The 27,797-nt window shown below is 34.3% G+C and overlaps 1 protein-coding gene across 6 annotated transcripts; it reads left to right on the top strand.

Moving 5' to 3' along the window:
* gabra1 (gamma-aminobutyric acid type A receptor subunit alpha1) lies at positions 1–27,797 on the top strand. Of its 6 annotated transcripts, none has more exons than XM_088604046.1 (10): positions 1–19; positions 2,846–2,946; positions 5,753–5,862; positions 7,552–7,619; positions 10,319–10,539; positions 11,385–11,467; positions 12,047–12,190; positions 13,492–13,644; positions 21,811–22,013; positions 23,584–27,797. In XM_088604046.1, the coding sequence occupies exons 2-10, from the start codon at positions 2,873–2,875 to the stop codon at positions 23,893–23,895; spliced, it is 1,368 nt and encodes a 455-aa protein (XP_088460172.1). In that variant the 5' UTR covers positions 1–19; positions 2,846–2,872; the 3' UTR covers positions 23,896–27,797. The 6 variants fall into 6 exon arrangements, with proteins under 6 accessions (XP_088460172.1, XP_088460177.1, XP_088460176.1 ...); XM_088604051.1 differs by lacking the exon at positions 1–19 and adding an exon at positions 96–169; XM_088604050.1 differs by lacking the exon at positions 1–19 and adding an exon at positions 246–846.

The raw sequence follows: 27,797 nt of genomic DNA, 5'->3' as shown, positions 1-27,797 counted from the left end.
GAAGCAATTATTGCGATCGGTGGGTGTTCTACCTCGTAAAAAGTTATTTAGATACGGAGTGATATTGCTCCAATTCCTTCAATATCGAAGCAATCGTTCGGAATGTAGTTTAACTTTAAAACCTAAACGACTATAATGCCACGCTGTTTCATCGAACCGTTCTGCAGAGGTACGGTATACAGTAGCTCAGTCTATAAAGGTCCTTGCTCAATCCTAGCCTACACAAAATACCAACACTTCATTTCAGTGTGGATACAGATGCAGTCTTGTTGCTTAGCTGAAAATAAATAAATAAAACCGTGGGTTCACAGCGTACAGTGAGCAATTTGGGATGATTTTCGGAGAGGTTCGTCACAACGTCTTCAGTGTGAAGAATATGGATTTCATAATGTTGGGAAGAATGTCTCCTTGAAAAAGATGCCGTTTCTTGAAATATGCATAAGGCATATTCATAAATATTTCTATGACTATTAAATATTTGATTAAAGATTTTATTTTAGTTTCAAAGGAAGCTCAGGGTTCTTAATATATTTATTTTATAAATGTAAAACAGTATTTTTTTCCGATTGCAAAACATCAAAGATCAGTCTAGTGCAGGGGAAAAAACGAGAGAAAAAAAAACAAGAGATCCGGTTGAAAATGTAAGAGGATTTCATTTTGCAGCCAGTGAAAAGAGATTAAGCCGACAGCAGTGGAAGTTAAATTGTGCTGCATATAAAAAATGGGCGGATTGGTCTTTAGATGAGAGATTGGTACCACCTTCCATTCTAAAATAAAATCTCCCTGGCATGAAGTCACAGCCTATTTCACATCCGGTTTACCCAGGGACATATTACTATTGTCTAGGTAAAGAAAATCTTTATTTAGCTGCAATCTCTGTATTTAGAGTAGATTTTGCAGTTAGATTACCAATTTACAGGGACCGGTAAGAGTTTAACTCCCCAGACCCAGGAATAGTGAGAGAGACCTGCGCAAGCTCACCATCATCAGCCGCCGCTTCACGAGCCTCAAGCTAAAATTCAGCAGATCTGAGATCTATAAGGATTTTTCACATCGAAACCGTGTAGAAAAGGTATCTATAAAAGTTTTAGGATACCATACAGTTGAGTATCTCTTGCACATTGCCGTAAGTGATTTCCTGTTTTATTTTCCATTTTCCTGTGCTTTTACCAGTTGCAAATACGAGAATGAATTGGAATACTAGCTATTCGAACTGCAGTGAGTTGGGTTTTGTGTAGAGAAAGGTTATCAAATTGGTTTTAAAGGAGTTTTCGTGGAAAGTAAAAATAATAAGTTGGTATTTTAAATGGTTGAGCTACTGTTCGAAAATGGTTATGTGCTAACTGTATTGTCATTTTGTGTAGGTTTATTGTACTTGGACTGCTGTTATCCTGCTATAGTATAATCAGTTGCTTAGTTACTTAACACGTTCGAATTAAAATACTAATAGTGTTTAGGAAGAACGATGAGTACATGCCAGTTGCATGCCTAATTTTGTCAAACAACTTTACATATTGTAAAACGGCGTTTGCCTTCAAAATTAGTTAGAAAGTCTGGCAGAATGTGATACAGTCGTAAACTGCATTATCCCCGAATTTTCCAAAACCTTGTCAAGTACAGGAATTTGAACCTATCGTTCCATATGGTTGTGTTAGCATTCTTTCTTTTCAGCATTACTGAGTTTTATCTTGCAAGGCAAAAAGCTAACTGCAGCCGCAGTTTGTTCAGTATATTTTTCATCAACATGTTAATCATATTTACTGCCAGTGCTCTGTGGCATAATGGTTTTTCTATTGATTAAACCGTCTTTCGGTGAGAAATTAATTGCTTTATATCCTTACGGCACCTTTACAGTGTTTTGTAAATATAAGGACCTAAGTGTGATTGAGCCAAATGGCATCTTTAGGAAACGGTTATTCGATACGCACCGTTGTCTTTGTTTAATGCATTAACGAGGTAGTTTTCAGCCTCGAAAATAAGATGGTAAAATTATATAATAATGGACGGAGATGCAAACGACAGCATTTAAGAAGCTGTGATTGCTATTTGCTGTCTCATTGTGTTTTCAACTCTATTCGTGGTATCTACGTATAAGTGCCATGGTAACAAACGATGTGACATTTTAAAACAGTTATTTATCAGATGTATAGGTGGTGGTGCGTGGTGTTTGGCAATGTGGTTCTGTTTATTTTTGGGGAGATCGTCCGCTAAAAATGTATTATTTACCATCAATTGCATGAAGCATTCGAAGGATGCATTATGAAAATGCTATTCCCTCCAATATATGCGTCTTAATGTCTTAGCTGAAAATCCTTTTATGTTCCTTGACAAACCAAAGTCCCCAATAGCTGCACAGGGTACAGTGTCACACACCACTATAGAACAGTATATTTACAGCAAACATTTCGAATGATGAATTCATTTATGACACCATTTACACTAAATGATAACAGATTTTGTGTCAGATGGTGTGTATGTAAGAGGCACATGGTTTGCTTATAAAGTGTGTCCTTTGGAATGCAACTGTGACACTGTTGTGAATCAAAGGAGCTTGTTAAAAGCCACATCAGCTATGCGTTTCACAACTGGATACATTCGCATTCTTTTGTTAAAAACAATATACCTGTTTTAAAAGTGAGAGACATCAACAGAGTTTATCAGTAAAATGAAAGTTTACATGCTGATTGGTTAATAACATGGTGTTTAAAGGAGTACATTTAGGAAACTAAATTTACTCCCATATGGTATTATGTGACACTTGATTGTTTCCTTTATTTTGTTCCTTTAAATTAAAAAAAAATGTTTATGGTATGCCTTATTATGAAATGCACTTTTTTTCTTACAGTTTAATTTTCAGTTAACAGAACCAGCGATGGGACAAACTGGCATATTGATTAAATGCACATGGGCCCTCCTTCTAATAGTACATGTGCTATGGGGAAAAAGGTAATGATTCTTTTAAAAATATATAGGCATACAGTCTAGTGCACTCAGCTGATGAACATGGAATGGGAGTGTATTGGGATGTAGCAAAATTAAACACTGCACAGACTGCTCTGGTTACAAAGAGGATATTAATCCCCCCTAAGTCCCAGATAAAGCAAAATTAAAGTAGATTTAGTGAACAGCACAATCATTTTCCAGAGAGCTCATTCTTTTTCTGACAAGCTTGTAAACAAAATATTTATTGTGCAGATCGATACTGAATGTTGATAGCATTTCTTCACTTTTTCACATAATCATCATCAAAATGATGTGTTTGCATGCATTAATAGCGATGTAAGTAAAGGAAACTTTGCTAAAAAAACAATAAAAATCAGTGTCAGTGATGTCAAAATCATTTCAACACTTGTTAGAAAATCACAATAATCATAACTCAGAAATGAAAACTACCATTCGGCCATCTTTCTAGTAGAGACCTCTATTTTGGAACTTGTGACCACTGAAGTAAACATGAGCCACTACAGGGATAACCTTTTATCGCTGGATTAGAATACACTTTGTTGGACACAGACAAGATTCAGTATGCATTGAATGCATTCAGTTTTACATCAGCTCATGGAAGGGTTATTTTTTCTCTTCAATTCACTTTTAATTTCTATTAAAATTCAAAAAAGCAAAGCACAAAGAAAAAATCTGATATACCATATAAACAGTTATCATGTGACAGCATTTTGATAACCTAGCAAACAACTTTAAGCTTTCCTTTAAGATTTGAATTAAAATGTATCAAGGCTGCAGCTTGTGCAGGCCTAAATATTTCAATGACACTGCCAGTGAAATGATTTTGCTGTTTGTAAAACGTGTCTTTTAATTAAGATTCTGCTTTTCTTTTTGTCTGTAGCTGCTATTATTTTTTTAAATCTGAATATGTACTATTAAATATTTCAAAATGAAAAGAATAAACCATCCCCCAACCGCAGGATCATGAATGCTTGAATGCGATTTTACATCATCATTACATTCAGTAAATGTTTGTTTTAATATGTAATTTTATGAAGACTAACTTTATATTAGCTCCGTACTATTTTCTACATAGTGCAGCCTGTGTTAAAATATTTCACCTGTTGTGGTTTCTTCTGGACAGTGCAGTTTGTGTTTAGTTTAATAGCTGTAAAAGTGTTTATATGGAGGTAGATTTTCCTTCATCATTTTGTCCAAGAGATTAACCATAAGTTTTTCATTGAATTAGTTGGTCAAAAATATGATTGTTAACAGGAATTCACCAAAAAATCTGCACAATACAGTTCTATGCAGTGTTGCTGTTCAGATGACCTGTAGATGGAGTTGGTGTACAATGTTTTATAAGGTAGTGGCCTCAGTTGATAAACATTTGTATGACTTATCTGCGCTAATTTTCTCAGATACAGTATGTTTTTTCTTTAATGTAAATTAATTTTTTTGTATTTGGGGCACTATAAAGCTATGTCTTGATGAAGGGATGAGGGTAGCAAATTTATAAAATATTATTGAGCTAATTAAAGAATTAAAGTACATTCTGCTTAGTTTTGATGTGTGCATAACACAAATATTATTGAGTAAATATTTCTTCAAAGTACATTGTGAGGTTATGCACAGATCCTCCTTGTCTGATATTTTTTTTACTTTTCTTTGACTTTGAATATATCAGTTAACATAACACATTGATGCTTTTATCATCTGTATAGTTACTGTATGACATATTCATTTATTGTGCTTTTTTGCTGTTTATCAGTTATAAATAATGAGAACATTTATAAATGTTTTAATTCTTTCTTTTGAAAGTTTGGAAGTTCTTTTTAGCTGGGGTTGAGATTGAGATTATCTTTTCCTAAAATAACAAATAGTTTTCAAGATGTTAACCCCTTTAACATTTGAAAGTAACACTTTTTTGGTGCAATCTTATCTGTTTGTGGCAATTCGTATTAGTTTCTCTTAATAAAGTGCGTTGAGTCACATCTTTGTGTACATGCTCTGAGGTGTATGTGTACACAAAGAACAGTTACAGTATACTGTTATTCTGTACTATACTCTTTTTATTATTTAAATTATTAAAGTTAGCACATTATTGCTGCTCCCTACATTTTGCAGGTCTTGGTTTGGTACTAAAATAGCCAGTTTCACATGAGGTTATTATGTTTTTTCATATTTCCTTCATCCACAGCATATGTATATTGCAATACATAATACTGTTGTTTCTTGGAGTAGTAAACTTGATGTAGTATTTAATACATCATCAAAGCTGTTACTGAAAAGAGAAATGACTGACAATATTTTATGTTAATATAGAAAAATTATCTGGGGATAAATAGTAGACCTGCTTATCCTTATGATAGGATGCCTACTGACAGTATTTCTGATTGAGAAGATTATTTAGAGCAAATACTTACTTAAGGAGTATTATGTAATTAAATTAAAGTTAAGAGATTTCAGGATGCATATGTATTTTGCATTGAGCAGTGCATCAGGACCTTATAGTTACAATGTTTTATTTTACGTTAAAAACTACAGTAGATTGTCAAGTTGTTGTTTTTTTCTTTTGGATTGCACAGAGTGTTAATATTCAAAAAGCCTTTCAGTTTTTCCCCTCAGGATTAGAAAGCAGTACTACATGAGTGTGAAGCACATTAACATTTGTATTAAATGCACATAATTCCTTTCCTTTAAAGCATGCTTACTATTAAATGATTAACATGATCTCTCCCCCAGTTGTTTTCTTCTTCTACTATAACTAATATTTTCTAACAACCCTGCTGTCCCATTACTCTGTTAGTTATGGACAGAGCTCATCAGATGATCAGAAGGACAACACCACTGTGTTTACCAGGATCCTGGATAGTCTATTGGATGGATATGACAATCGTCTGAGACCAGGGCTGGGAGGTATACTCAGTTCACATTCTGACCAAATATTTGATAGACCTTCATATAGATCAACACCATGATGGCTCATTTTGCAATGTGAACCCCATCGCTAATCAGGTAGATGTTTATTTTTGCAGAGCAGGTTTTTTCCATGAGGGGTGCCTTGATTGATGAAAAACTTGACAGCATAGATGACGAGAAAACATCAACTAATACTTTATTATAGATGCACTTTAATATATTATTAGATAAAAAAGAGAATGTTCGATCTAATACTGTATGCCCAAAGATTCGTTCTTCTTTTAGTAACAGCAACCCATACCTTTAAAGATATACTCTACGAGAAATGCAGTTTGTAGTGTTACCATTTACTGTACATTAGATTAAATATTATTAATCAATAAGAAAACATGCACATTTTTAATGACCTCACAAAAAGGTGATAAACATTTATTATTGTTTTCCCAGTGTAATAGCTAGCAAGATATTATTAAGTTATACAGGAATTATTTCTTGCTTTTAGAAATAATTGCCTGAAGAAGTCTTTAAATAGTGATATGGTATCTAGAATCAGTGACTGAAGGCATTATTTTGCCATTGAACTTGCTCCCATCAAAGAGCAACCATTTTACAGGAGTGCTGCTTCATGGAAAGCTTTAGCCAACAGAAGTGTTTTTACATACAAAAATGTATTTTTAAAACAGACATTTACCATTATAATGGTACAGTAGGTTGAGGACCAACAAGATATAAAATTGAAGAATCGAGAAATTAAAAAAAAACATCCAATGGTTACCTGGAGCAGTAAAAAGTGTGTATGTGTTTTATTTTAACAATAGGAAGTTTCATATATAAACGCAATACTCCTGTTCCAGTTTTACACCAGATGTTTCATATCGATCATTTCTTGGCACAGCTTTATGGCATGTAGAAGGGATTTGGATTGTAAACACTGCTACTGGAGCTTTATTGAATTTACAACAAGGGAAGTATACATAATTGAAGGGCAAGGGAATTCAACAAGAGACACCTTGGCATCAAAGCACTATTTTAATTTGTATTAACTGTTGTATTAATTACAAGGGGAATACTTTAACAAGGAAAAAACTTAATTAAGCAACCTGTACAAGATATTTAGGTAGAGTACTCTATATAATGTACTCTGGTTTAATAATTTATTACTAGACCCTGCTTAAGCTCTTTGATTTGACTCGGTGAGGATCCAAGGAGCCATATGTACATTCTTTATCTTGCCAAAATGTAATATTTCATATGTAACAAGATGCCATCAAATAGTTAACCAAATACATCCATTTCATTAAAAAACTAAACCACATTTGCTTCTATTGATCTTCAATCATAATAGATATTATTATAGTCTAATATACAGTATACTGTATATGAAATGAAATTTATTAACATTATCATTACATTATCATTATCATGTGTTCCATAGCAACAGTATAAAATGCTATAGATGTATGATGAAAAGGTGATTTTCTCTATGATTTTTCATATTCATTGTGAATTGTATTTAGAAAATGTTTGATGTAAAAAATGAATAATACAGATACTGACAAAATGAAGATTGATTAGGAAAAAAAATTCAGAATCATTCGATCACACCACAGAAATTCTATTATGGAATGAATAGTAGTTATTCCTAATGAAGAATGTTGATAGAGTCCTAATTTACTGCTTCAACAGAGCGTGTAACTGAAGTCAAGACTGACATTTTTGTGACGAGTTTTGGACCTGTCTCGGACCATGACATGGTATGCGTTTATTCATTTCTTTTACATTTCATTACTTTTTATACATATTTTCTCCTTCTTAATGCAAGATTTACTGACATGCTTAGAGAGTCTTTGAAATGAGTATTCATTTTCTGGAAATGGTGAAATACATTATTCTGATTTGTCAATCAAATAATAATAGTTATTTGAAACCAAGGCCATTTAAGAGCCAAAGAAGGTTAGAAAAACGTGATATAGCCTTGATTTTCATAATTTATTTTTTTCCAAATATAGAATCATGATGAATCATACATTTTAGGGCTTTATTTAAAATCTTTAAAATAAGTTAATTTTGATTTTGTTTTACTTTTAGCTCAATAGAAATTGGAATGAGTATAATTCGCATAACCTAACCTCTTTGCTCTGCCTCCATTTCTAGTAATTCCAATAGAAAAAGTTTACTACTAATCTTGTTCTCTGTCAGTGATTGTACAATTTTAATAGCACTTCAACAAATTCAACATTGTACTCTTTGACAGGCATTGTTAACAAGTACTATTAACACATTATTGAATAGTTCTTTCTGTGCTAAAATGTGTTGCTAATTTCAGTGGCAGTTTATTTGTTTAGGTTATTTGGGATTAATGGAATCCAAGAGAACCAGAATTATGATGCTTGATGATTAATGCAAGACAAAATGTTTGTAATTCAATTTTGTTTTGTGAAGACCTTTACCCATATTTTGGTCAACATAACCTTCTAAGAAGCTCATTTTTTTTAGATCTCTGCCTACATGCCTTGCTGGGTTCTATTTTCTATTATGATCCTAAGTCCCTGATTCTAGAAAACTGCAAACCTTTAAGCACTTCGAGAAATTATGTCTACACAATTTTAATGTCAAATTAGTTGTTCCTTGCACTGCACTATTATTTTATCCAAATTCAGCTCTGTTTTGATGATTAAATTCATGTTTGAAGACTAGGTTTATTCTTGTCAGTGAATGTCTTCTCTATTAAATACTATTAAATTGAATGGTACAGTAACACTCGTGCAACAACAGCATAACTACCTTGTAGCCTGATCACATCAGATCTCAGAAGATAAGCACGGTTGTCAGTACAGGAATGTAAGACCTCTAAAGAAATCCAGGTCGCTGCTGTAAATGTTGTAAAGTTGGTGAACCAACATTAAATTGAAACTTCCGGACTACAAAGTCGAGAGCAAAGCCCCAGTCGGATGATGGTCAACACTGTGTTGTCAAAGGTACTGTGCTTGGAAATATTAGATTTAGGTCCTGACTAGTTGGTCATTAAAAATCTCATGACACCCTAGCTTTCTGGCTAAATTCCACTTTGTGCTTACACAGTCTAGCCTGCCTTATTTACCTCATTAATTAGATTGGTGAAGCACTTTCTCACTTCTCTCCTTGATCTGCTGTGGTGTGTAGTGATGGTGTTGTTATTTAATTTATGCTACATGTTGTTTAGGTAGGTGCTGTACATCATTGGTACAGTAGGAAAAGTGGATTCTCTTCAATATGTAGGGCACTTTTGGGTGAACAGCATTGTACAAAAGCAAGTAATGAATTACTATTGCATGGCATGATAACAGAAGGCATTATTCTCTGTGTCCTATTTAAAGATTCACTGGCTTTTAATTCAGTTAACACATGGGTTGAAAGCTCATATGGGAGTTGAAACAGCCAGGTACAGTAGATAGCCTATGCATTTGATTTATTTTACAAAGAAAGACTCAGTGAAGCTCCTGATCTGTAATAGCCAATTGTCAATTATTTCATCTGAAGTAATTGTGGTACACAACATACAGTATGGGCCTAGCCCCATCCTCATGATCAATTTGTCACCAGAAGGTAAAACTCTTACATGCAGGAAAATTCTCTTTGCCTTTCAGCTTTGTTACTGGGTCACCTAATTAGTTCAATGAAGAAAAACCATATTGTAATTTATATGCATGGCTCAATCAGGCAGTGTAAGAAATTAAAAAATGTTCAGCAATTACAGTCAGATTAGTTTAGCATGATGTGTCCTGCAAATGTTTTTGGGCCAAATATTACAAATGTGGACTAACAGCATTGAGGACTTCAAGATAAATATGTTTCAGAACGTGGTAGTAAAGTCCAAATACAACACTATTCTCTTAATTAAGTATATTAAGCTTTACAAAAGTCAGTTTTCTCTTCCTTACTTTTATTGTATTGATTTGCAAACTGTACTGTGTAAAACTGGCAATCTAAGGCGAAGAAGCATGATGGTGTTACAGCTTAATATGTGCTATTGCCCACTAAACATTAAAATAGTCTAACGGTTACAATGATGGGACTCTTTCGCAAAAACGTCAGGAAATGTGTGTGTAGTTGAAGGGACAGATTTGGATGGCATGAGACACAGCACAAGCATAAAGATACAAAACAGATGGTTAAGCAAGCTGATTTATACAGAATACAAGATGTGTAGCAGAATTGTATGTAGAAGCTTCAGGTAGTGTTTCAGGATTATATACGTACTGTATACTGTATGTGTAACAGTTTGCCTGGTTTAGGTGCACACAGACAGATGTCACGGACATGGGCAGATGGTTTGACTCAGTGTTGCATAAATTAACAGATGAATCTTACACCTCAATACTGTGACTCAAATGTTATGTGTTATGTGTTGTGATAAAGATTTCTCAAGTAAAAAAGGCAATTTTGAGGGTTTTCTATGTCTTTAATTTTTCAGGAATACACAATTGATGTATTTTTTCGACAAAGCTGGAAGGATGAGCGATTAAAGTTCAAGGGTCCTATGACAGTCCTCCGTCTAAATAATCTGATGGCAAGCAAAATCTGGACACCAGACACATTCTTCCACAATGGGAAGAAATCAGTGGCACATAACATGACGATGCCAAATAAACTACTACGCATTAAAGAAGATGGTACACTTCTATATACTATGAGGTAAGATAAAATATTTCCATACCAAAAATATAGGAGATGCATGCAGTTCTACAGTATACTGTATATGGTATCTGTGTCCGTTTTTAAAGATACAGAAATCTTTATCAGATTATCCTTCTTAAAAACTTCATATTCACAAATTTCATAACCAGTTCTTGATGGCAGCTTTCTGTTGAGTGAATATACATCAAGTGACATGTGTAACTGTGCGATTAGTGAGTTTATCTAAATCTAGGTCTGAATAGTTCAGAAAAAATATAATTAAAATCAGCTATGATTAACCCATCCCATATTTAAAGTATTCTCTACAATTTACAATATTTTTTGCAGTACTAAAATTTGATGTGACTAATTTAGGAAAGTGCATGTTTAAAAATGCATACAGTAAATATGTGCAAGAGAAACTTAACGATAAAAGTGATTCCATTGTCATTGAATTAGAATGTCAGACATTATTTGGCTAGGGCCCTCATGAATTACAACTGGGAACATCAGCTTTTGCTACCTTGAAAGAGAGTGCTAATGTGTAGGTCACAGTAGGCCTCCATAATGCATCTTTTAACATGTTTATGAGAAGATTAAATATCAGTGTGAGTACATATTTATGTCAAATGAATCACAAATATAAAACGAGTGGACAGTATAAAAGATATATTGATATTACATTCTTCATCCTATTGACTTAAAGCTGGAGGAGTTACATAGCTTGTGTCATGCTAACAGTGGTTCCGTGTTACAGTTGTTGTGTCTCTGAATAGTGCAGCTTAAATGAAAGGTAACAAAGGGTTCTAAGAGGCATATAAACATTATCTTCTCTCCCCCTCTCTCTTTTATTCTGCTCCCAGGCTAACTGTAAGGGCAGAGTGCCCAATGCATTTAGAGGACTTCCCAATGGATGCTCATGCTTGTCCTTTGAAGTTTGGCAGTTGTAAGTTTATCTCGGATAATATATCATTGCAATTTCATAAGCTGTACTCTTAAATAAAATACAAGCTAAAAACTTATCCTACATTAAACTTCACTGATTCTAGGCGTGTTAATCCTCTGCAGCACAAAGTAATGTCGCAGTGTGTTAGATTCTGGTGAAAGTAAATCCTCAGAAGGAACTGGAGACTGTTTTTATCAATGATAGTACAACTGTGCCAGAGAACTGAAGGGAGTGCAGATGAGACTCTCTAACAAAGGCTGGACCACTCTATCAAATATGAAATCATATTTCAAAAGCACCTTATGTGCACTTGTGGTTGCTGTCCTCTGCATAAGACCTTTTATACATTTCTGAAATTGTGCAAAATGTAAATTTTTGAGTAAATTGTAGTTTATATTTTCTAACTCATTTAAACTTCAAAACATCACCATTAATAAAAAGGAGGTCTGTGAGGTATATACACTATATATACTGTAGGAGGGTCCTAATGTGTCCTGAATGATGACAGACAAGCAAAAGTGGTGCAGATATACAGTATAAGTGTATTTTCAAAATCCTGTTTCCCTGATTTTTAAACAGACGCCTACACTCGAGCAGAGGTGGTATATGTGTGGACACGAGGTGCAGCGAAGTCTGTAGTCGTGGCAGAAGATGGCTCAAGACTCAACCAATATGACTTACTGGGTCAAACAGTTGACTCAGGTATTGTTCAGTCCAGCACAGGTATTTATTAATAGTTTTTTGGAAATAGTCAATTCTTCAAATGTTAAGGTATATAGAAAGAAAGGTTTAAAAGGTCACAAATTCAAGTTTATTTTTACTGAGCTACACTAGGGGAAAGATAATTCCTGCTGTACTTTAGATTGTAGTCTGTGCCTGAAGAGGTCTCACCTTAAATAAATTCAGAACTCTCTATGGGTTTTTGCTGAAATATGTTTGCTGAAAGCACAAAGTAACAGCAGATATAATCTGGCAGTTAACAGTTGACTGTTACAATAAGTGTGTTAAGTAATGTCCATTAATCGTTTTCATAACACATATAATATAATATTTCCTTTTATATTATTTTTAATGAAATGTCAAAGAAACAAAGATGCAACTTTGTTGTCATGATGTAATGTCATTTTCACTCAAGTGTGTTTTCCAAAAAAAATGACTTACGTATTAAAACACAAACTCACTATTTTAACATGATTATTGATTACACCCTTGTGGGTATGCTGGAAATGCCAGTAATGTTAGGAAAACAAGAACTTTGCAATTAATAATAAAGACAGTAAGTCAGGACAGTTGCTGCCTCACAGGTTTTAAAACCTGGGTTCAGTTCCAGACTGGGCTATGCTTTGGGTGTTTTTAGAGTTTTTTTCTGTGTTTAATGGATTTTCACAGAATGCTATGGTTTCCTTCCACCTTCCACTAGGTTAATTTATGTTTTTAAATGGTCCCCGTGTGTTTTTGTGTGCGTATGCCCTTCAATAGACTGGTCTCTCATCCAGGATGTAGTTGTGCTTTGTCTCTGCCTGCCCTGCCTCTACTTCCCGAATATGCTCCATTGGGTCCATGCAGTGGATAGTTATCTGATAATGGATGAATAAATGGAAGAAGAATTGTACAATACTTAAATTACTCTAGTAACTTCCATTTTAGCAAGTACAGTTCTCATGGTCATTATGATCTAATTTTCCATTTTCTTTTCTGTTTTGTATGACAATGCAACTCTTTGAATCAAAAAACTTGGTCAGAAATGATTTCTTTAAAAAAAAGATGTACTCTCTAGAGAGCTTTCATAAGTGATAAAATTCTCCTTCAAAAGCTAAAAAAGAAATTGATATTCAGAATGATAAAGGGTGTTTCTTTCTCTTTGTTCAACAGGAGAGAAAGTTGTCATGACAACACTGTTGACAGGCAGCCACTGCAGAAAAGACTTAAGATTTACCTAAAGCTGAATTAAATGTTTGGAAATTTTCCTGTTACATATTGTACTTTCTACTGCCACACAGAAGATGTTTCTTTTTTATTTACAGGAGAGTATGTTGTTATGACTACACATTTTCATTTAAAGAGGAAGATTGGTTACTTTGTCATCCAGACATATTTACCATGTATAATGACAGTGATCCTGTCCCAGGTGTCATTCTGGCTCAACAGAGAATCAGTCCCTGCTAGAACTGTATTTGGTAAGTATTCTTCAGGATAAATTGATGTGGTTAACATTGAAATTATATGAGGAGGAAACATAAAACTTCCTTTTCACAAACCATGTAAAACAGATGGAAACAGACATGCTGTATTCTGATGTTTGTCTTTGTTGACTGATTTTTTAAATCAGTGTCTGTTTTTTGAAGAACTTGAATGTCATTTCTTTTACATGCTAAACCACAGTTAATACATGTGAACTGTGCCAAATGAAAGAATAAAAATGGTTTAAAAATTTGGGTTTCACAATAAGCAAACCCTTAAAATTTTGAAAAATCAGTTTAGAAAAAGCGTATTTAAAGCTAGTGTTAGATAAAAAGGAGGCTTTTTTGTGCATCTTGTGGAAAAACTGCTACTGCATTTCCTTTCTTCTCTTCCATTATCAGACTTAACATTGTTTGGTGACGCTATAATGTTTCCTAGATTGTGCATTATGAACCGAAAGCTGGAAATCTTGAATTATCTAAGGTGAATTTTCTTTTACTGGTACTTCGGAATTAAAGAGAGCTGGTCCATATTTTCATCTGCTTAATATTGTGTGTCCTGCAGTGATCGGCTTTTCTTGTGCTTAGTCCTTTATTCCGGCATTGTGGCTGTTTTATCTTTGACTGCACATGGTAGCTTGAATTGCCACTTGATTGTGTACAGTTGTGCTCGGGACATGAGGCAGGAGGGGTGTTCACAACCAAACATGCCCAAATTTCAGTCACATTGATGCCTCTTATAAACCATCTTGTGACAAAAATGTGGTTTTATAGTTAGTCTTTGTGACAGACATCCCATTCTGTTAATGGTGAGGAAGATGTAACTTAAGCTAGGAGATGGAAAAAGAAACTCCCTTTTGGTTGTCCAATATCAAACCTTATATCAACCAAATGGCAATATTTTAGGTCGCTATAAACAGCTCTTTAAGAAATCTTACAGACACGTATGGTGTGAACTTTAGAATGGTGATGCAAATGATTGCAAATGAATCCTACTGCCCCTCAATCAAAATTGACTGAGCAAAAGTTAGACAAATGGGATTTGGATTCTGAATTTTTATCTGCACCACTGCAGGTCAGAGAAGACATTTTGGATAAGTTTGTCTCTTCTGACAGCGCAAGCAAAGGAATTCTTTTAACTGTGTAGTATCCTCACTGGGCTTGTGCAGAAAACATTTGAACCAAAATATTTTTTTCTGCATTTGCTTACATGTTGTTTGACTTTGTTGTGTCCAGTTTTATGACATAAATCTTATGTGCATAATCTACACAACAGTATCAACCTTTCAGTGCATGGAGAGAAATTCACTGAAAGAGCTGATACAGTTGAGTTTTACATTCAACTTTCCTAATTAGTGATGTTCATTAAAGGTCTGTAATTACTCTTTACCAGTCATTGGAACTCTCTGTCAAATATCATTATTAAGATTAGCACAAGATACTGTACATACTGTACATTATTCATATATATACTGTATAACTTTGGAACGTTGAGAAAAGACTAAAGGTACTGTATATGTTATCATACGGTAAATCTACAGTATTTAAATATTTTTAGTTTTCACCATGCTTTTCAGTGATTCTGTTTCTTAAAAAATAAATCTGTGGAGATTTGTTTCCAAAAGAACATCAAGAACTTACAGTTGTATATTTCTCAATTGATGATTTATACTGTAGTATAGGTGACCTGTGCTAAATACAGTGCACATTTGACAGAGTAAAATTTTAAACTTAGCAGGAATTTCTGTTCCAACACACAACATACTGTATTTTAAATCATTTGAAGGCTGGTGGCTTTAAAGCAGCCCACATTGATTCTACCTGCTTTGGATTTTGCCATGACACCCAAGTAATACCCCAGCTCCAGAGAAAAGTCATTTATTTTTGTACCTATGAAATGAAGTTACTGCTGTGAAGATGTTGCCATAGCAACTCAGACTATGTGTCTTTATGTGTAAGATGGTGGAACTATTAGGCTTACTTACAGAAATGTATCCCTGCAAATGGACATTGCAACAGGCTGAAACCCCTAAAGTCAATACCAAGGAAAAAAAAACAAATTACTTGTCTCATGTTAGCATTTCCATCAGACAAGGAGGTGAGTGTAATGCATTTGTTTCTGTATCTGACAGAGAGAGCTGTGTATATTGCAACCCAGCTGCTGGATAATACTGTATATTTACGCTGTCTTTTTGTCTTGTCTTTTTTATTTACGCTGGCTCTAGCAAAATGGTAGCTTATGCGTTTTAATTCAGCACACTCTGCAGATCTTTTGGCATGATGAAGCAACAAAGAATTACTGACAAGGCAGGAGACATGATTTTCAGTGCCAAGAGGACAGAATGCCAAGTGGATGAGCATGATCTCCCATATCTGATTAGATTGAAACAGTACATTATCATACTATGGAGTTCCACACCTTAGAAGAAAAGCCAGCTAAATAGAAGGCAAAAAGACACATGAGTCTGGGCCATAATTCCTTTTTAAATACAAGCATTATCCATTTATATTATTCTTCAGATAGATACAGTAGACAGACAGACATTAATGTATTTTAAAGGAACAAGTCATAGGTTTATTCCGTGCTGAGAAGAGAAGAAAGAAAACACGACAGCAGCCTACGCATGCTGACGCAGCTACCCACCTGAACTATTGATGTATTTTGTCAACATTTAGTCAGAAAGCATACTACAAGTGGGGTTTATAACAGGTTGGGGAGTAAGGTTAGATCCTATTCTCTCATCCAGGTCTGTCCTTTGCTTATCTGAGTCGCATCCCCCCTGCCTCCCCATCTACACCCTTGTAGCCTTCTCCTTATAGCTAGGCTTCCATTCTCTCAGCTAGGTGAGTCACACCATATTTTGTCCCTCTATTGCATTAATTAGGATCTAACCCAACTACTGAGAATCCTTTTATTCTTTCGTGAAGTAGAAAATGTTAGTTTAAAGAGCGAAGATATGTATTGGCTTTGAAGCTTTTGTAAATTGCTGGTTGTCAAAAAAAACGACCTTACAGATATGTCTTTAATAAAAATACAGGATGTAAACTTGTTCATTATAGGAAGCTGAATAAAGTGACAGTTTTAATTTAGCAACGTTTTAGCAATTACTATTATACTATTATCAGCAGGTGACATTTCACAGACTCTGAAAATACAAATATTGATTTTAATAGTAAAAATGAGCACTAGAGTGAATGTATTAGCTCTAAATGTTTTGTAAAATCCTGTTTCTCAAAAAAAACTGACCTTATGTCTTCAATTAAAAAGACAAGATGTGTGGAACAACTTGTTCAGTATAGGAAGCTGTATAAAGTGACAGTTTCTAACCGTCAACCCTTTAGCAATTACTATTATACTACTATCAGCAGGTGACATTAACAGATCCTGAAAATACAAATGTTGATTTTCATAGTAAAAATGAGCACTGACTCTTTGGATAGCACTTTAGTTTTAAAATACTATGAAGAATTTATCCTTATTCAAGTGAGTTCTGGTGGGTTCAAAGACCAGGGGAAATGAAATTGCAAGATATACAATACTACTGTATGTGAAAAGATCTTGCTGTAAGGTGAGATCGAAGGAAACCTACTGTATACTTCTTCATTCCATTTGGCTTATTCTGTATGAATGTACTGTATGAACTCCGCTGTGACAATATTTTGGTGGAAAAGATTAGAAAAATGACAAGTGATAGCAGAGCCCTTTTCAACAGAATGAAGAATTATGATGCAAACAAATCGGGTTAAAATGGGGCTATTATTGTTTGAATAAGCTGTGTCTGGTACTTTGTTAACTATCTTTAGTATTTTATATGCAATGTGGAATCACTTATTAGTTTACAGTACTGTATATGTACAGACACCAGTCCTAAACACACTGGGAGTGGAGGACTGGGCTTAATAGCAGAGTTGCAGGGAGGCCTCCTAATCAATGGGCCTTGAACAAAGATTAAATAAATTAAAACCTTAATTTTCAATACTCATTTCTGAAGTAAATGTAATTATACAGTATATGATGTGCAGGTATTACTACATATGACCGATATTACTACACATTCATTCCCATTTCTGCTTAGTCTATATTGACCTTATCATGTTATAATGCTTGACATGTGGCACAATATACTTTTTCAAATTATTTTTAATATGAATCGTTGTGTTAACTCTCTTGTGTCAGTGGTGTTATATGACTAATAGAGCTGTTCTGCTCTAGGAATATACAGTAGGCAGTACAGTGTTAACATAAATATCTGAAAGTAACAGTTTTGTTTCAGTTAGGAATTGAAATACTATATACTGTACTCTAGGTGAAAAATGGGAACCATAAAACATTATTCATACCACTTATTGATGTAAATCTTCTATCTAATTAATGTAAGAGGTAATATATAACTTTTTTCCACTGTCTACACAGTAAATGAATGTTAGTGAGGAGACGGCTGTCACTCTTTATGAGTGAGTAGGGAATTCATGTTTTCTGGTGGGTACAAACTGCTGTCAACAGAAGTCCAAACCAGAATGGTGAGGAAGGACAGCTTTGGGTTATCTTCCAGTATAGTACTTCAGTGTTTGCCAGTGCAAACTGCTGAGACCTCACTCTTAGCCCTTACTACTGTATATACTATGTACAGTATGCTGGTATGAGCAAGACACCGTAACCTATCACCTTGTGGTCTTGACATTTTGCCAAAGAATTCTGGGTCCTGTTTCGTGGTTCAATACAAACCTTTTCACCTAACTTTTATTTGATTCATTATACACGGCATGTCTCCTGTTGAATCTCCATTTGATGGATTTGTGGGCCATAGTAAATTGTGGAAAAATTGTGTACCCTCAGGAGTGTGAGGATTAAAGGAAGTGTTCCAAGAAGTTAAGTTTTCAGTCGAGATTACAGTTTGTCCATTTTTAAAGAAAAGTACTACTGTAGAGGTTAGGGAAAGAGAAAGCAGCAGAAAACATAGGGTAGAGAAGTTTGAGTTTTATTATAAACTCATAGAAAGTGTCTTTTTTGAAAAGGAAAAAATGTGTTGTGACAGAATTTAATTTTCTGGTTCATTTTTTTAGTCTTTATTAAGACTATTTTTTAATCTTTTAAGCAATTGAAGTTCTAATGGATCAAAGTGAAATGCGCATTTCCGTTGTTATGCGTGCATTTTGCGTATATTAGGTTTTGCTGTTTTCCTTTTTATTTTGTAATGTATCTATAAAGTTATTAAAATCTGAAATTGTAAGACAGAGCTACAAGTGAAATACAGAGCCTATCTGCAATAAAAGGGTTTTGTGCAATGCATTCCATTTACTCATTCTTCTTAACCTACATATTAGGCACATTGTATAACCTATTTATAACCTACATATTGTATTATTAGCACATTATTATTATTATTACTATTATTATGTGCCAATGTATAGTATATGAAAAATTCAGATGTGAGTACAGTAAGAACAGGAATAACAACTATGTTAAAAGCAATGAGGCCAGAATTTGCTTCGCTTTGTCAAATTCATTTTGTATAGTAAGTGACCTAAATAACTAGTTTGACATGATTTAAATATAGCTAACACAAATAACAGAGTCACACAAAAACAGATAAGCACAATGACTTATGTGCAGCATATACAGTATATGAAGAGAACATAAAAAAGAAAACAGATGATTGTCTCTTTAACAGCTTTGGTGTGACTGAATTCTTGTATACAGTATCTACATTGAATGAGAGCTGAAGCCCAAATATCAAAACAGTGATTGAGTGGTTCTGACAAGTTCACCTTGAAAATACTGAAATACACAATGTTCTATCTGTGAAGCTGTTCCAACAGCTGATGTTGGAGAAAATATTTTTTGTTGTCCTTCAAAGATACCTATCAATAAAAGTGTAATCAAAGCATGCATGTTCTGCAGACATGTACAGTAAATAAGTATGATGTTCTGAAATATGATATACCTATGGTATAGATTAGGGGTATAGATTCCTTTGATAGGTTTGTGTCTTCAACTTCAGCTTTGCTCAAGGACATTGAACAGTGAAAGTAGAGCTCTGTGCATAGAGTGAATGAAGTTGGGGACACGTGTACGTCTTAGCTGCCCACTATTTAGAACAGGGTGTCCAATCCTAAAGTGCTTCAAGACTGGGAGAGGCTGCTAAACTGGTTCAAGTAAGCCTGCAACAAACTACTTTATCTCATTAAGAGCAGAGTTGGAACACTGGCCCTCCAGAACCAGGATTGGACACACCTGATTTACATCCATTCATTGTTTGACACTCTGCAAGCTTCACAGTGCCTTACACTCACATCAAATTCCGCACTGACTGGAGCCTGGGAAGATGCAGGTGTTAGAAAGCTCAGAGACATAAGCTAACTAATCGTGATACCTGTGACTAATATCTGTAGCAGTGCTCTGCCAAGTGTGCCCCAGTGCTTCAGGATTCCTGCAGATTTTGGATTTAAACTGCAGATACAGAATTCCAGATTGGATGGCTCTTGGTGCTGTCTGAACTAAATATACTGTAAGTCAGCTTCACTGTAGTCTTGTATATAACTCCAGGACTTACCTGAAGCTTTTTACAGGAAATAATTCATTATTTGTTTTAGCTTGATGAAAATGACAAAACAGTTTTAAAGAGATTCTAAGGGCTTTTAAAAAACTCAGTGACCCAGCTGTCCATATTATTGTTATTTGTTGTGCCCATTGAGAATGAACATATTAAAAATACTTAGACCCATGTGGCTATACTGATGATAAAATTGTATACAATTCTCAGATATTCATACAACATGGGTCAGGATTAAACTGCAGTAGACAGGTGTTAAAGGTTTAGATCTATAACTAAAACATATTTATTTGCCAATTCTGTAAACATAATTATTCCCCAAAGGGCACTAAAGATAACAGTGCAGTAAAAGAATAGTGACAGAAAGAATTTGCCTCTTTATTTAATGAAAATGTGAGACATTATTAATGGCTTTAATGAGAATTTCACAAATTTATGTCAGTCTTCCCCACAATGAAAATAATCTCTGGGAGTCCTATGGCCCTGTAGATACTTTCCTCCAACATTAGCATGAGCTGAATGTCTTTTTCTGGTGAGAACATCTGTGCTGCAGTCTGCAGGGAGAACTGGACATGCTGATAAACATGTCATGTGCTTTTTCATCCTTGACCGGTTTTAATTTCGCCCAAGGCCGCTTGTTTCTTCCCACTATGCCAAGCTGCTAAGGGGGACACTTTTACCTGCTCCTTTGGCTGTTTGATTGAGTTCTTGTTGGTATTATTTTTCTTTTCTTTTTGTCTCATTTTTCCCTTTACAATCCAGAGTTTCTCGAGACTGACAGTGCCCTTGCTCAGTAGCCTTTGTAAAGCTCAACCTCTGACTGGGAAACGCCAGTTGAGCAAGCAAAAGATTTTGATATATCGTAACGGCAAAAACTGTATTACGATAAAGTGGGACAAAAACATTGTCTGTGAAATAGAGAAGGTGGTCGTTCATGGATTCATTCAGAATGTTGGCAAGCTAATTAAGAAAGATGTAAAGCTTAAGCAGCTACAGTACAGTGATAACTGTAGCTTAAGTAGCTACAATGATAATACTGTATATCCTTAATATTCAATGATAATAGTATGCTTTATCCATGTAAGCATTTTTCTCCATGATCAAATGCTTTGGTTGCAATTTCAAAGTTTGCTGATATTACAAGTCATAATCAACATTTTGGTTTTAAACTATTATGCTAATTTCTGAAAATGAGAAAGCAGAGCTTGCACGTCCTTACTTGAATTGCAAATAATGTGAAGAAACAGACAATATTTTCTTAAACTCCACTGACATTTATTTTCAATAGACTTCAAATAAATTGTTCATCTACAAGCATGCAGATGCTGTATCTTGAATACACGGTTTTAATACAGTATGTAGGAGGGAACATAGAAAACGTCTGGGCGTTTGTTCTGTCCACATTTGGGAAGAGTTTGTTCTCGACAAATGGCTTCACTTTGTTAGATTACAATATGTTACATAACCCCATCTTAAAAAAAAAATATATATATAACATTTTACATAATGTAAAAAGATAAAAACTTTTGAATAGGCTATCTGGTGTTTGTACATTTACAGTACTGTAGGTCTTCCACTAAGTATTTTTCATGTTTTTTGTTTTCTGTAGGTGTAACAACCGTACTGACAATGACAACCCTGAGTATTAGTGCCAGGAATTCTCTTCCAAAGGTGGCATATGCAACAGCCATGGACTGGTTTATCGCAGTTTGCTACGCATTTGTCTTCTCAGCCCTCATTGAGTTCGCCACAGTGAATTATTTCACAAAGAGGAGCTACGCCTGGGATGGCAAAAGTGTTGTGCCTGAGAAGGTATTCTGTCTTTTCTTCTCTTAGTGGACATATTCATACTAGACTGTTATTTTTTTGTATAAAAACACTATATAATGTATTGTAAAATGGTATTTTTCCAAAAAACAAAACACGAAGCATCATAAAATGGAAAATGGTCTAAAAGCAAACTGTGCCAGCCAGGTTACTTGAGGTTCATTGTATTGCTAATTGGTTATCATTTGTTGTGGCAGCTACTGTTACTGCACTCTTAGACAAGTATAAAGTCTTAATGTGCTAAGTAGTAGGTAAAAACAAGGGGGTTCAGCCATTTTCTTTTAAATTACAGGAATGTCAGAATTTTTGCCGCTGTGGTATTTGTGCCACATGAATAAATGAATATCCGTCGTTTTTATTTGAAATTTTGAACACAAACAACATGAAGAAAAATAGGTTCCCTTTGTCTTCCGATATTATTTTCCTTGTTAGTTTCTTCGCTGCTCTGCTTTTTTCACATTACCCCATGTCACTGAACTCAAATGCATTTCATGTCATATTTACCTACTCCGACAGTTACGAGTCAAGCTTGTATGCTTTTTATTATATACGGCATTATGTTAATAATATGTATCACTTTATCTGCCCAGATGACATGCTTCCTTTCTTTTTTTTTTCTCTGTTCATGGCAGTCCAGATACAGAAATAACACCATATTTGTGAATATTTAAAACGGGTTGTGCAAACATTGCTTAGAGTCATTCATCTATCTTAGCATTAATGAGATTTACCCACCATGGCAAGAAAACATATGGGATCCTGTTCCTCAGATGTTTCATGTGCATCTAAGTTACAGCAACAGATATATTTGAGCAGTTAATGTAGAATACTTTGCCAAAACTCTGGAGTGAGAATTACTGATCCTACAGTATTAAAGGCATGCTTGACTTATTACAGTGTTAATATAAATCCGAAGGCAGCACCACAACATACATGAAAATACACACATATATATAAAGTAATCTTGACATTAAATATTATGTACTGGCTAATGTACTATTTTATACTTCATCACATTTTACATTTTTCATTAGAATCATTATCAGTGATTAAGCTTTCTATCTGTCTTCTCTCTTCATCATCATATTAATTGTAATGACACCAGGGTCATATGTCCGTTATAGACATGATATCATTTTCTATCATTATTCTATCATTGTTGCACGCATAGGGGTGCTTACAGAAAAAAACTCTTGTGTTTACAGAAGTGGGGAGTAAGTTATCTTGCAGATTTTCTGGCCAATATGTTTGTTACCCCTGTGGGGCCAGCCATGAGGTTTTGCTTTCCTTCATGCAACCGACATCTTAAAACAACACCATTTTTTTTTTCAGTTTTTGGAAAAATGTCAAGTCTGAAAAATCTGGTGATGTGAACTTTATGGATTTATGGCAACGTTGAGGCTGGAAAGTTTTACTATAGTTTTTTTTTCAGTTGGCTTGGTTTGTTTATAAAACGGAAACAACATATCTAATGTCCGCCAAAAACGGTATCTTCCGAACAATGCTCACTGCTGCCTTTGGTTCCCTCTCATCGCAACACTGTTATTTATTTCAGCAAAAGAAGAAGAAAGAATCCCTCATCAAGAAAAACAACACCTACACTGCAACAGCAACAAACTATGCCCCAAACATTGCCAGGGATCCAGGCTTGGCTACCATTGCCAAAAGTGCTGCCCCTCCCACTGAAGCTAAAGAAGACCCAAAACCCAAACCTCCAGAAGCTAAGAAAACCTTTAACAGTGTGAGCAAAATTGACAGGATGTCCAGAATAGCTTTCCCTCTACTTTTTGGAACCTTTAATTTAGTTTACTGGGCAACCTACTTGAATAGAGAGCCACAAATCAAAGGGTTATTTCAACCTCACTAAAAAGCTTTTTTCGAATGTTTATTTTCAGAACAGGTGTCCAAGGGGTCTAGTTCCCAGTTACTGCATTGCTTCTGTGTCATTAAAAAAAAAGATATTACCTTCAAAATGTACAAAAGGAGGAATCAAACCCAAGGATCTTTGCAATGTGGTTAGAGTTGAATGGAAAGTGTTAGAGGGGATGTGTACTATTCTAAAATTATGCTACAATAATATATATGCGAGAGAATGCTATTCTACAAATGCACATAGCCTAACAAAAGTTAAGGATCTCTCATTTTAGTTTTGTTTTTCCTTTTTTGTTTTCTCTGTTTTTATTTACATTAGACCATTACATTTTGATTACATTTCCTTGAAAATGCACAACCGTTACATTAGCATGAACAGAATATTTAAGGATCTGTCTACATCTGACAAAATGGCTTAGTTTATTTGATTTATATCCCAAAATGTTTCCTTAAAAATTAAGTCAGATACTCTTCCATGTCTTGTAGAAATGTTTTGTATTTATTTTGTTAACAAAAGGTAGGGTTTCAGCAATAGCAATAAATACATGTCTCAGTGGATACATCTTATTTGCATAAATGGATTTTTTTAAATCCCTTTATTATATAATACATTAAGCATAATATCCATTTTATTTTATTGTAAATACTATCACAGTGTTACAGATGTTAATATCAAGTTTCAGCTTTGCGAAATGTACCTATGAAGTATAAATATTCTTAATATGAGAACAAAGGAGTTTTAAGATGTCTTTTGAAGCTCTATGTATGAAATATGACATTGAAAGTAATACATAATTTGTAAAGAGAGGGTATTTATTGGTTCACTTTCAAGTGACTGTTTTTCAACCAAGTTAGTGTTCCTTTAAATGCTGATTTATAATATTACCAATGATGATAGAAGCATATATATGTATATGTATATGTATATGTATATATGTTGTGTGTATGTTTGCACACAAAATATATTTTGAGAATGGAGCAGTGGTGGGTAAGAATGTAAATGTACTATTTAATGTCGGAATGCATTTTATATTTAGAATTAAATCACTATTATTCTTTATATTGGTTTCTGGTTTCTGTGTGCTAGACACATGCATATAAATCCAAAAACCTAAAAGTCACTCACATATTTTTCAAATTTACTGCTGCTAGTTGTGTGTATTGCATAGGGCTTAATGCAAAGAGAATGGTCACTGAAGAGCTGTGCCTTGTCAGTTTCCATGGTTGAACTAAGAAAGATGTTTCCCTTTATCATGAGACTTCCATCTAGTTTACTTTAAAGCCTTTTAATTCTTCCTTTCCTCTGCTAACCTACCAGATAGCATCCAGTAAATACCAGCTACACTGCCTTCACTTTGAGATGCCCTTGTAAGACAAAGACAGATTTTAGGACAGCAACTATTGCTAGTTGGCAATGAAAAACAAAAAAATCTAACCAGTAGGTGAGTGCTGCATACTGTAGACAGTATTGTATTCTCTCTTTATGTAGCATGATATCTGAACCGTTTTTTTAAAAAGCACCAACAGAAACCAAACACAGACAGCAGTCGGAAAAAAAATTTTTTTTTACTTTAACAAAAGTTTTGGGGGTTTCAGTGAAGTAGGTTATTACATTTCCTTTTCAAATTAAGTTGATGTAGCAATATATAACAAGTAAGGGCTTTTTGCTGATAAGGAATTTTAAAAAAATAAACTGGGGTATTTTCCATGGTAGCTTTATGTTGACCTCAGAGAATAATTGATTAATACATCGCTTAACACGTAGAATTGAGGAAAACCAAGGATTCTGACATTAAAGAAAGTATAAAGATAGTGTTTGATTTCCCTCCTCGGTTATGAAAGATTTGAAACTTAGATCTAAGTTGAGAAGGGGTCAGTGTGAAATTCTGTGTCTTGAAACTGGTTGTTTTCCAAGTGAAGAATCAGTAGAACTACAGTATGTGAGTAACATTACCAGGACCCCTGTAACCAGCTGTAAATGAAAGGATGCCCTGGGGGTGTCAAGATGTCCCAGAGTGGGATTGTACTTGTTTTTTTTCAGCTGTTTTATGCAAGTCAACAGTAACAGAGTCCATATAAAGCTGCTCTAGGGATGTAGACCCTTGAAATATTATGTATAAATATAAATGTATAGATATTTAAATTCTAACCTATTGTATGGACATTTATTATCATGCGTAAAATATATATATAATAAAAAAGATTGTTTGTATCAACCTATTGCATTTTGCACATTAGCTGCATAAGTTACATATAATGTAGTCTGCTTTGTGCTATGCAAGAACAGCTTCAAACCACTTTTTCTGTTTTTTTTTATCATTGTACTTAAATAATATACTGTATAAAGCTGAATTCTATTAGATATAATGTATCCTACTTAGCTTTTATACATTGTTTTGCTATGTATTTACTAGCCAAATTAGTAGTCCTTTCAATAAGGTATATTTAAATAGAGAGGTTAATGTTGCTCATGGGTTGATTGGGATAATGTATTGAATGTCAATTGCACATTTATTCAGATACATGGCAATAAAAACGAAAAATATTACATACATATAGCCTTGGCCAAAGGTTTGAGGGATCCCCCATATACAGTATGTGACCTCCAGGTTGTAAACTTAGAATATTTTAATGTAATCATTTTTTAGATGTTCTAAAACATGTTTTAACATTTTGCAGGACAAGGAAACTTCTACAAACATTTACTTTCACAAAACCTTAAATATTTTTCCACTTTCTTATATCTATAGTACTATACTTAAATTCATGTTTTCTTACTTTGATTTTAATCCACAGAATAAACTGCATATGCAACAGGGTTAGGGGATGCCTCATTCTTATGTCCAATAAATGTATATAATAAGGACAGTTTCTTGCATTATAATGTAGAGATATACAGTACAAAGACTAGGCATGAGTCATTTGGATCGGAACAACACGTTTATTCTGGAATCATATAAAGTAGCAGTAAATTAACTAGGGCAGATAGTTCATGGTTCTGCCCTTTGCACTTACACATTTTATGTGCAACTTGTGTACAATAAAGTCCCGAGAAAGATATAGGATGCTTCAACCAGGACTGACAGAGGATTGCAAGCATGTGTACAATATGGTCACAATATGGCTTATTAGACATTGAGCACCAAGAAAGATCCTTTTGAAACTCCTATCACTTCTACTTTTGAAAGTCTAAAACCCACTGTACATCTGTACTCATATACAGTACATTCTGAACCAGGACTGGTCTTTAATTCCAAAGTCCAATATTGCTTATCTCATTCATACAGTTAACTGTGTTTCATTCCTGTAAAATGATGAGTGCCACACTCCACTCATCAACCCCACTTATATTTTGTTAATACTGCATATGATTCCAGAATAAATAGGTGGTCTTTAAAAACCTCAGTGTATATCCACTTATATCTAGTCTTCATTAATCCTTGTTGAAAAGAAAAAAGAATACCTTTTTTAAAAAAGCAACTGAATTCTTGAAGCACAAAAAATAATCATATCAGATCAGAATTTGTGCAGTATTTTTGTGCCAGCCAATCTCTTTGTTTCCTGCTCATGACTGGCGGAAATATGGTACATTTGACAGTAGCTATATTTCAAGGTAATAGCTAGTTAGCCTTCACCATTCTTGATTACTCTAATATTTCTGATCTGTCAGTGTTCATGCTACAAAGGGTATGGTAGCCCTTTGAAACTGATGCAATGAAAGCAATTTCCGTAACTCCAGAAAGAGTAATGTCATATATTATCAGTTTGAGGATGAGGATCATACACATTATGTAATTGTTTGGTTTTGTTACAGAATGCCCCTTTAGACTCTTTGCATTAGATTAAAAAAGTAATGTTCAAATTTTTATCAATGTTTAATAAATACTCAAAATATGA

The sequence above is a fragment of the Lepisosteus platostomus genome, chromosome 13, assembly GCF_059453375.1.
Source record: "Lepisosteus platostomus isolate fLepPlt1 chromosome 13, fLepPlt1.hap1, whole genome shotgun sequence".
In the NCBI taxonomy this organism is placed as follows: Eukaryota; Metazoa; Chordata; class Actinopteri; order Semionotiformes; family Lepisosteidae; genus Lepisosteus; species Lepisosteus platostomus.
This window is presented reverse-complemented; position numbering and strand designations above follow the sequence as displayed.